Genomic DNA, 12,128 nt, shown 5'->3' on the forward strand with positions numbered 1-12,128 from the left:
TAGCCAGCTTTTAGCTCTCCCAAGCTCCATTTTTCTGGCAGAGGCACTGCAGGTCAGTCCTTTGCCAGGACAGCCCCATGTACCAGATCTAATCACTCTGCAGGCCAGATTCAGCTCTCGAGCTTTGAATTTGAAACCCTTGATTTAGACCAAAATCTCTTTGTACTGGTGTTCATGCAGCACTTCATTTATCAGCTGCATAAAAACAGCGGGGGCATCCTGCGGTCCAAAAGGGAGGACTCGGAACTGGAAACATTACTCAAGGGGGAATTAAAAGCTGTTTTTCACTCATTGCCTTCTTTTATCCTCAGTAATACTCCTCCCACAAGTTCAGCTTGGCTAAATGAGCTAGAATATCCTTCATTGGCAGTGGGTATATGTTTTCAACACAAATAGTTTTTAGCCTGCGATAGTCAACTCATACATGAAGGGATCTATCTTGATTTGATTGCTCTTATATTAAAATATTTTTAATATATTTATTACTTTGTTGCCTACAGTTCTTTGATTTTAGGGGATGATGAATGTATACATTGCTTTATATAAAATGGCATTAAACATTACTGCTTTGATGTACAATGTGATGAGCACAAATTGACAAGAAAATAGCAAAAGAAAGGAAGATAATGAAAGTGGGAATATATAAGGAAAGAATACATGATGAAAGAATGCAGCTACATATTCCTTTAGTTTTAAAATTCATTTTACATTTTATGGTATTAACATATACTTGAATCTGTAGTGTATATGAATCTCTTAATAAAAGTTATCTTGATAGATGATTTAATCTGAAGTGCATAAATAGATTTTCTGCATAATATTTCATTCACATGTTTTTCCCTTGTCCAGAGACTGTATGAAAATGGGAGAAGTGGATGGCAAAAAGATTGGATGTACTGTCAGCTTATTGGTGTGTATCTCTTTGATTCTGGCTATCTTGCTATTTCATATTAAAAATACCAAAGCTTGGTTTATTATTTATTTTATTAATTAGATTTGTATGCCGCTCCTCTCCATAGACTCGGGGCGGTTGAGAAGCATATTCTTTAACAGCCTGCTTTCCAGACAGATTAAAAGTGCAAATTCTTCTGTACGAGTAATGTACAGCAGTGAATTCAAAGCCTATTTTAAAAGAATAAAATATTTATGCTGCATTGAATATATATATTGATAGTTAGCTATTCAACGTTTTTGGATGTATGCGTGAGGGAAAGTGCAAATTCAGGAATAAAGGGATATGTGAAAGCTTAATAAATTCCACTAGACTTTTCTAAAAGACGGAAATGAGGACAGAGATAATTCTATTAGCCAATTGTAGTGTCTTTTAGAGAGCGTCATGGCTCTGCTGAGATCTGAACCTGCTTTTCCCAATCCAATCCTAATTCTACTTCAGTACTAACTACTATAATGTTTGATTAAATATTGGTAGTCTGGATGAATATTTTGTTTGATTTTGTGCTTTGCTGGGTTCTACCACTAAATGTAAAGATTTATCAGATAGGATACTACAGTATATTAAAAATACAGAAAACCATCCTAAGAATAAATAATATCAAATTCAAGAAGTTAAGGTATCATATTTTATATACCTGCCAAACATGCAAAGTGAAACAATAAAAGTTTTAGATTATTCAAGTACATGGGATTTTCAGTTATCGTATTGGTATCATAATGAGAGGTATCAGGCCAGGACATTTGACATTTAGGAGAGGATGTAAAATCAACCTGCTTTAGACTGGAAACTAACAAATATTTTAAAATGTATAAATGGAATACATATAAATTTACATGGAAGTAAATCCAATTGAAATAAGTTGTCCTTATTTGAACTAGATAAATATTATATATTATAATGTAACAAACCTCATCTAAGCATATAAAATATCCAAAGTTCACCAATGTGAACAATCTATGACCTTTTCTGAAGGCCCATAAATGCTGTGGCTAAACTGGAGTACCTTTGTTCATTAAAATAAAGCAAAAAGAAGCTAGAAACATCCAAATTTGTGCCATTTATTTGAAGAGCCAAATAGTTGTCAACAGCAAGAGCTTGCCAGAGTCTGAATCCTTGGTGACATTTTAATTGCAGGGTATTTTTTTTATCTAAGGCATGGATTCCAACTGTTGATTTCTTTCATTATTCTTTTCAGTATGGACTCAGCATTTGGTAAATACTTTACCTTCAATCTCAGATATCTTTGATTAGATTTTCCTGATGTACATAGGCACGACTTACAATCCTGTATCCCCTTCAAAGACAATTCCAGTATTTCAGCTCATGAGATTAAAAGCAAAAAGAGCTAGTTTTAGCTTGCAGTATTCTTCTGCAATTCTATTTTACTTAACATTATATAATGTAGTCTTTTCTGACTATCAACAAGAATATATTTTATACATTGCAGTGATGCTTGTGTTCCACAGGGATCCTGTGTGAAAGTGTATTTTCTGTAAATATAGGTTGAAGAGATGGGAAAATCAGAATATTATCTTTGAAATGATCCCAGGAACAAATAACACATCAATGCACAATTCTATTTGATTTAAAATCTTATAATCACATTTCTACATTTCGTTATTTATATAGTTTAGTTCAGTGATCAGCAAACTGCAGCTCTGAGCCACATGTGGCTCTTTCATGCCTCTACTGTGGCTCCCTATTGCCGGTAGGCTCAACAATTGATAGGGTTTTTGGTTAGGACAGATAGAGGAAAAATAACACTGTGCTAAGAGGACACTCTATAGTGGGGAAACGGGACTTCTGGTCATCAGAGGAAAAAAGGATGCCACACTTAGAGGAGACTCTGTGGTGGGAGAAATGGACTTTCAGTCAGCTCCAGAATTTAATGGAGGGCTTCTGGTTAGGACCTTTGTAGCTCTTTAGGTGTTTAAGGTTGCTGACCCCTGGCTTAGTTCAAAAAGACATTGTTTTAAGAGTTTTTTAAATATAAATTTAGCACAATTTATGTCTAAAAATAGCATTATTATTTAAAACAGCTATTTGTAATGGACAGAAATTGAGTCAAGGCTATAATGCTCAAAGTTTTAATTTAGTTGTGGGTAGCACTTTGTTTAGAAATATGTTTTTCTGTGATGCCTCATTTATATATGCAAATCATTGTTAGGCAGTCGTTAAGTGAGGATAGAACAAACATAGATTTCAGTTGTTAGTTGGTAAGCATGCATGTGAATTAGTTATAAATGTAGTTCTAATCCAGAATGTAAAACAAAGAAAGGAAATAGTACTAGAACAATTCACAAGCAGGAGAGTTCAGCCAAATGACAATATGACTCTTATTTGAAAAGTCCATCTCCTTATTAAGACAAATATAAAAGTAGATCCATCACTACCACACAAGGTATACCTGTTTCTAAGATCAACAAAAGTTCTTTTGGTAGATACAGTATAGTCATATGCTGAACGTTTTATGTTACATAAATATAACATATGCTTCGTTATTCAAATAATTAACATAAATTCCCAAAATTTATATAGGTTGTCTATTGCAAGAGCATTCAATTTGCTTAAAGCAAGAACATTAGCTTTAATCCAGAACTGCAGTAAAATTGTCATAAAGCTGGAGAAAGCATTCAGTCCTCTGAATTCCAATCATGAATATTACATTTGTCACATTTTTGGAAACTAAATATTGTTTTTGATTTTTAAAAGATGGTCAAGGGAGTGGGAGGCGTCTGGCAATCTGTCCTTTGCCTCTCATTCAAATAGCACTCTGCTCCTGAATTTAGATGTCATGATTTTGAAAGAGAGTGTTATTTTCCTTCCTTCCTTCCTTCCTTCCTTCCTTCCTTCCTTCCTTCCTTCCTTCCTTCCTTCCTTCCTTCCTTTCTTACGCTACTCTGTTCCCATTTCTACACTTTGAAAATGCCGACAAGCAAGGAAGAAAAACAAACGAACTACCTTTGATAATATCATTGGTATGATTCTAGTTTGCGGAAATATGTTGTGAGGTTGTAATACTTAAGCTTAGGAAAGTAGCCTATTTATCAGTTAGGATTTGGATAAAACTTCTGAAATCTTTAAATATGTATTTTAATTCACTTTCTGAGTTTAATGTGTTATGTACAAATGTTAATCATACAATGTATTCCTTTTTTTTTCTTTTTAATTTTTAAAATATAAAATAATTGCTTAAGATTCACATCCTTTTCAGGACAGAGAGCAGCAGAGTTGAGTTGAGTGATTTGTAGAATTTAGTTATATTTTCTGCTGTAATGGTATTTCATAATTTGCTTTGGTTCCAGAATTTCTATAAAACAGAACTGAATAAAGAAGAGATGTACATTAGGTACATACATAAACTATGTGATCTGCACCTAAAAGCACAAAACTTTACAGGTAAATATTTTTTCATATAACCTGGACAAAATATTTTTTGAAATATTCTAAATGTATATTACCTAGATCTTCTCTGTTATTAGAAAAAGTTGATGATAATGTATTATTCGATTATTAATCTCAGGAAGTGGGAGAAGCACATTTTATTCTTTAGATACCAAAATAACTTGGTTGGTTAAGACCAACCAATGGATTAGACCACAAATGTCATGTTGCTGTCACGTGACATTTCGTGATGTTTTTCCCTTCACAGAACTGGGGTGGGTGTGGCCTGCATGTGATACATCTGGCCCACAGACCACCAGTTTGACACCCTTGCTGTTCATCATTATGATACAGGATGCCACACTTAGACACTTATAACTGTAATTTAGCCTTCCCATTATGGTTACAGGTTATGATGGTGATAGGCTTGCTTAATAACCCCAACCCCTCTTCTCCACATTGTGGTTGTTAAGCAGAGCATGGGTGCATCAGAGGGGGGAAATCTTAGAAGGCCTTGTTCTGGCACAGGCCTACTCTTGCAGCGCCTCCCCAGCTTACTTAATCACTTACCTTTTCAATAGATCTCTTTTGAGAAGCAACATTTCTACTGCAAGGCCTTCTTACACAGAGGCCATGTGGCATTATTCCGGAAGTGAATGCCAGTTTTGGAAGCAGTTGCAATGAATTACGTCTGCTCAGAAATAGCACCCACTTCTTGGATGGTGCCAAAGAGCTGCTATTATTTATAGAGGCTGAGGGGTGGAGCGGCCAGCTCTCCTTCCCAAACATGATCTCTGGTTCTTTGCTATGTGGTGCCATCCTAGAAACATAAATGTTGTGTAAAAGATGGCTATAATGTTACTTTTAAGAATCCTTAGTGCAAATAAATATGTAAATATGAATGTTGCATTCAACTATCAGAAAAGAATAATTCTGGGAGGTGGGTTGGGGAATCCATTTACCTGTTAGACCCATGGAATCAAGAATGACATGAGGAATTGCTAATGAGTAGTTTCCTTATTGTTGCTTGCCCATAAAAAGAAACTTGCCAGATGAATGCACCTATGTGCATAGCTACCAGGTATACCTTGTGTAATGCTAGGAAGAGTTCACCTTTCTACATATCAGTGATTCCAAGCTTTTTTGTCTCTTTGCTTGCTGGGAAAGAGCTCTCCCTCATTCAACTCTGCCCTATATTCCATTATACTATTTTCCTGTGTGTGTGTGTGTGTGTGTGTGTGTGTGTGACTGCCCATCTCCCTCACCCATTTCCTCTCTTCCTGTTAACCCTATTTTGAGTAGTAGTTCAGAAATGTTTGTATCTATTTTTGATTAACCCTTAGTCTGTCTGAAACAAACTATCTTAAAACAGTTAATGAAACTGTTATCTTTCTATAATTCAGTATCAAGATTAATAATAGTTTAGTGGGGGGTGTTATTTAACTAAATAACATTTGAATAAAATCAGAAGCAAAAACATCTGGTCTCCTGCAGAAAACAAGAAAAGGAGAGAAACATGAATAGGCAAAGCTCTTTCATTCTCTTTACTTTATCCTGACATCTAAATGCAGTTGCAGTCTTAACATCAAGAAACAAATTATTTAGTAACATATCAATTATTTATGAAATACATATTTTTCTGTTACTGTATATACATTAAAATTGTTCATTTTTCTTTGTAAAACTTGATAGAAGCTGCCTATGCACTCTTGCTGTATGATGAACTGTTGGAATGGTCAGACAGACCATTGCGGGAATTCCTAAACTATCCTATGCAGACAGAATGGCAGCGCAAAGAATTTCTTCATCTAATGATCATCCAGAATTTTGACAGGGGAAAAGTAAGAAAAATTTGGCTGTTATTTTTCTTATTTGCTACTGCCTTCTTTTGACCAATTAATTATTAATATTGCTTGCCATTTATTATTTGAGATACAGCATATTTGATATGCAAATTAAGTTGCACATTTGTTGTTGTTAGTTGCAAAATCGTGTCCGACCCATCGCAAACCCATGGGCAACTTTCCTCCAGGTCTTCCTGTCCTCTACCATCTCCCAGAAACCATTTAAGCTCATGCCAACTGCTTCAGTGACTCCAACCAGCCACCTCATTCTCTGTGGTCTCCTTCTTCTTTTGCCCTCAATCATTCCCAGCATTAGGCTCTTCTCCAGTGAATCTTTCCTTCTCATTAGGTGACCAAAGTATTTGAGTTTCATTTTCAGGATCTGAACTTCTAAAGAGCAGTCAGGGTTGATCTCCCCTAGGATTGATTGATTTGATCATCGTGCAGCGCAAGGGACTTGCAGGAGTCTTCTCCAGCACCATAGTTAAAAGGCCTTAATTCTTTGATGCTCAGACTTCCTTATAGTCCAACATTCACAATCACACATAGCAACTAAGAAAACCATAGCTTTGACTATATACACATTTGTTGGCATGGTGATGTCTCTGCCTTTTACCATGCTGTCTAACTTTGCTATAGGTTTCCTCCCCAGGAGCACACATCTTTAAATTTCTTGGCTGCAGTCCCCATCTCACTACTTCCATTTCTTCCCCATCTGTTTGCCAGGAGTTGAGAGGGCCAGGAGCCATAATCTTAGTTTTCTTAATGTTGAGTTTCGAGCCAGGTTTTGCACACTGCATCAGAAGGCTCTTTAGTTCCTCTTCACTTTCTGCCATTAGAGTGATATCATCTGCATATCTCAGGTTGTTGATATTTCTCCTGGCAATTTTAATTCCAGCTTGTGATTCATCTAGTCCCACCTTTCTCATGATGTGCTCTGCATGTAAGTTAAATAGGCAGGGCAACAGTATACAGCCTTGCTGAACTCATTTCTTAATTTAGAACCAATCAGTGGTTCTATGTCCAGGTCTCACTCTTGTTTCTTGGTGCACATATAGTTCTCAAGAGATAAATAAGATGGTTTGGTACGCCAGTCTATTTGAGATTTTGTCACAATTTGTTGTGATCCACACAATCAAAGGTTTTAGCATAGTCAATCACGCAGAAGTAGATGTTTTTCTGGAACAGCCTATCTTTCTCCATGATCCAGCGTATGTTGACAATTTTATCTCTAGTTCCTCTGCCTCTTTGAAATTCTGCCTGTACATTTGGTAGTTCTTGCATGAAATCTTCCCTTCATATCTCCAATTTTCTTGAAGAGATCTCTGTGTTCTGCCTGATGGGCCAGCAAGGAAAGACAAAACACACACAGAGACTGGAGGCTTCCAAAACACAAAATATATTGCTTTACAAATTGTCTGAGAGCCGCAATGATGACAGAAGAATGTCAGGTCGGGATTATCTACCAAACCAATAACAAATGTCTCAAACCCCCTCCCAAGGTTTGTAAAGAATGCCTCCAAACTGGGCTGCAGCAAAGGTACTCACTCTATTGTTCAAGAGCTACAGTCTTTCGAAACACAAGTGTCCAAAAACTGGGTTGTTTCTAAAGATGCAATATACTGGTTTAGAGATGGAACTCCAGATCTGTTTCGTTGTCTCTGTTAAACCAGAAACGATAACTCCTGCAAAGAGCTCTGCCACAAAACCTCCCCTTTTAAGCTTGCTGTAGGATTCCCTAATTACTCCCAGCTGTGATTAAGATCGTCTTCTGTGTCTGCGCAGCTGCTCCTGTCATCCCATAATCCTGCACACCCGGACATTGAGAATAGGGTCAATAATCACCCCCTCCTCATCCAAACCAGATGAGGCTCTAACTGCAGGGGCCTCGACCTCTACCTCTCCAGCACCACCAGCTTCCATCTTTCCTTCCCCTTCAATGTCTGAGCCCTCCGAGAGCTACACAGGTCTCCAATGCTCAAACGGACTCAGCTCATCCGGTTCAAAATCTGTTACCAGAGGAGCTGGCCGTGAGCCAACCACAACACTCTGGTCTCCCTATTCTATTGTTTTCTTCTATTTCTTTGCACTGTTCATTTAAGAAGGCATTCTTATCTCTTCTAGCTATTCTCTGGAAATCTGAATTCAATTGGGTGTATCTTTCTCTTTCTCCCTTGCCTTTCACCTCCCTTCTTTCCTCAGCTATTTGTAAGGCTTCTTCAGACATCCATTTTGCTTTCTTGCATTTCTTTTTCTTTGGGATGATTTTAGTTGCTACCTCTTGTACAATGTTGGAACTTCCGTACATAGTTCTTCAGGCACTCTGTCTATCAGATTTAATTCCTTAAATCTATTCCCACCCATATTGTATATTCATCAGGGATATGTTTTAGTTCATACCTGAAAGACCTAGTGTTTCCCCCAACTTTCTTCAATTTAATCCTAACTTTTGTAACAAGAAGCTCATGATCTGAGCCATAGTCATCTCCTGGTCTTGTTTTTACTGACTGTATAGAGTTTCTCCACCTTTGGCTGCAAAGCACATAGTCAATCTGTGTTGACTGTATGGTGATGTCCATGTATAGAGACGTCTCTTGGGTTGTTGGAAAGGATGTTTGCTATGATCATCATATTCTCTTGACAAAATTCTACCAGCCTGTGCCCTGCCTCATTTTGTACTCCAAGCCCAAACTTGCCTCTTATTCTATTAGGACATCATTATTCTGATAAGGACATCATTTTTAGAAGTTAATTCTATAATATGTTGTAGTCAACTCCAATCTCTTCAGCACCTGTGGTTGGGGCATAAACTTAGACTATTGTAATGTTGAATGGTTTATCTTAGATTAGAACTGAAAGCATTCTGTCATTTTGAAGATTGTATCCCAGCACTGCTTTTCCTATTCTTTTATTACTGTGAAAGCTACTCTATTTTTTCTGAGGGATTCTTGCCCACAGTAGTATGCCTGAGGTTTATCTGAATTAAATTCATCCATTCCAGTCCATTTTAATTCACTGATCCCTAAGATGTCAATGTTCAGTTCTTTCATCTCTTGTTTGACCACATCCAGCTTGTCTTGATTCATGAATCTTACATTCTAGGTTCCCATGGAATATAGAACTTTGCAGCACCGAACTTTCTTTTCATCACTAGATACATCCACAGCTGAGCGTCCTTTCGGCTTTGATCCAGTTGCTTCACTCTTTCTGGTGTTACTAGTACTATCCCTCTGCTCTTTCCCAGTAGCATATTAGACACCTTCTGACCTAAGGGTCTTTAGCGTCATATTTTTTTGCCTTTTGGTAATGTCCATGGGGTTTTCATGGCAAAGATACTGGAGTGGGTTGCCATTTCCTTCTCCAGTAGATCACGTTTTGTCAAAGCTTTCTGCTTTGTCCATCTTGGGTGGCCCTGCACAGCATAGCTCACAGCTTCACTGCGCTACACAAGCCCCTTTGCCATGACAAGGCAGTGATTCATGAAAGGGAAATGGCACATACTTGTATGAAATCTGAAGTTGGCTGTAAAAGGAAAATTTCAACCTGTACCCGATACCCATATTTCATTTAATATATTTCATATTTCATTATATCTTTCAGATAGGTTCAAGTAGTTTAAATTGTGATCATGTTTTTTAAAAAAACAAGGATGATTCATCTTTGATCTAACATTTGTACTTACTGTTCCCTGATTTATGAGCTGAATTGTGTATTTTTAAATTCTATGATGTTCTTTAAACAGACAGAGTCTACATAATTAAAAACCAAGTATATTTCAGACTTGATTATTCTAGCTAAAAATTTGTGTGATCAGTTGTAATGCTAAAATATGAGGGATTGATTATGGATTTAATATATTTTTATTGGTTTTTAAATTTCTGCTGTATTCTAAGCCCCTGATGAATTGTGATAGAAGGAGTCACACATTATTTCTGCAAGGGGTTTGGACATTTTGTTTCTCGATGAGCAAAACTGATGCTAGTATGTGCAATTTTATTTGGAGTTATATGGAAAATAAACAATCTTATACAAACAATTCATAGTAAGATTGCTCGAAAAGCTGTGTGGGTATTCCTACCCCTTTTGTAACTGAAAGGCTCTTCTTGGGATTGAGTATAGTTTTCGTTTTATAAAATTTATGTAGTGGTGTAAAGGATAAGAAAGAATTGTGGGACCATATCTTTGACTTTGTTTTCCTTCCTCCCTCTTCACCTGGAAGACATAGGTAGATAAGTAGAGCCTTTATTACAAATATCTTGATAAATGAATGCCAGTTTCATATATAGATTTCCATCCATAGGGATCTGGTAGAAGTCTCAATGATATTAACATGATACCATTTGACAAATAAATGAGTTACAGACTTGCATCACATGACTCAATTATATGGGTGTCAAACTCAATTGCATCATGTGACGTATGATGATATATTGTGATATTTTTTGACTTTGCGGAGCTGAGGTGGGCATGGCCTGCATGCAATGCACCCAGCCTGTGGACCATCAGTTTGACACCCCTGCTCAAGTATATAATTGTACAAATGATGTCATTATGCATGCAATATCATATCCTCTTCTCCCTGCCAATTTCCTGCTAACACTCAGTCGTCTATGTCAGCAGTTCCCAGTTCATAGTTTTATGTAAATGCTTCCCTAACAATCGCATAGAGAATGGCATCGGTCTTGAAAATCTTTTAACTCTTTCTCTTTGTTCTGCCTGACTGGGCTCAGGCAATGTGTAACAGTCCAAGGAAAAGAAATCAAACACACATGTGCTCTGCTAATCAGCAAACTTGTATTAGATAAACAAAAATGGGTTACTCAAAAACAGTTCTTAGTGTCCGAAAACAATGATAGTGCAAGGCTTACTTCAGCCGCATACAAAAACACAGGAAAAAACAAACAAAGACAACCTGGAATGAGCCAAGACGTTTCAGGAGTCCTTTTGAATCTTTGGAGCAAACAGCAAGTCCCAGAGTTTTCACCTCCCACTTGTCTGAAAAAGCTGGGTTGAAAACTCCAATGGCACGGAACAGAAACTTCAGAGCAGGAACCACAAAATAACACAGATAAACAACCACAGTTTGCCTTGGGCTTTGTTCCCTTTTATCCCTTTAGCCCTCATTAAGGGAACCACACCCAGGCCTCAGTATAAGAACCACACCCAGCCCAGGTGCTCCTAAAATGACTTGTAATACTCCTTAAAGCGATCCCTTCTTTGCATAGCTCTTCGGCTACGTAGATCAATACATTGATCTGCAGAAGAACCCAGAGATGAAAGACTGTCTGAGGGACTCCATGCCAAATCCCCTGGGCTGTCTGCTGAATCCTGCGTACCAGTGGCCTCGTCTCCTGGCTGTCTGCCATGTCTTCCTGGCTGTCTGCCACATCTTCCTGGCTGTCAGCCAGGCTTTCGCATTCACTTTGTGCCGTGTCTCTCCCATCTGTGGGAGCAACGGCTGGCCCAGGCCCAAACACAACACTCTTTAATGGTGGTACACTCTTTAGAAAAATACTATTTTTTTTACATTAAACTCTGTTTGGGGTATTTTAAAATGAATATCATAAAAAAATATATGTGGAGGAGAATTGAACTATTCTATTCCCTTGCAGTGAATTGGGTCTTTTGAGAAATATTGATCAATATGCTCCCCTGTTTAAACATATATATTTTAATCAACCTAATATCGACAGAACCCTTTACTAATCAAGCACTAATCAAGCAAAGTGTATCAAAATTTGGCCCTAGTAGGGATGAAAGCCAATATATAAGCTCTGCTTCAAGGAGCAAAGTGATTTCAATCAGCATTAGTGATACCTTCTGACTCTCTCTATGCTACATATACCAAATATTTGAATAAGGCTATGTCCACAGTTTTGCCAGTAGTATTCCGTAGTACATGAATAAAACAGTCTAGGAACCTGGCAAGTCAGTTATTATGAACA

General features: G+C 37.4%; 1 protein-coding gene across 1 annotated transcript in view; it reads left to right on the forward strand.

Annotated features, from left to right (window-relative positions):
* The window catches only part of DOCK4 (dedicator of cytokinesis 4), an 826,344-nt gene that overhangs the window by 550,224 nt on the left and 263,992 nt on the right, over nt 1–12,128 (forward strand). The window contains exons 35-37 of the mRNA XM_070755516.1: nt 850–910; nt 4,261–4,354; nt 6,032–6,180. Coding sequence (XP_070611617.1) covers nt 850–910; nt 4,261–4,354; nt 6,032–6,180 — 304 coding nt within the window. The remainder of the gene's footprint in view (nt 1–849; nt 911–4,260; nt 4,355–6,031; nt 6,181–12,128) is intronic.

This window comes from Erythrolamprus reginae, chromosome 6 (genome assembly GCF_031021105.1).
Source record: "Erythrolamprus reginae isolate rEryReg1 chromosome 6, rEryReg1.hap1, whole genome shotgun sequence".
In the NCBI taxonomy this organism is placed as follows: Eukaryota; Metazoa; Chordata; class Lepidosauria; order Squamata; family Dipsadidae; genus Erythrolamprus; species Erythrolamprus reginae.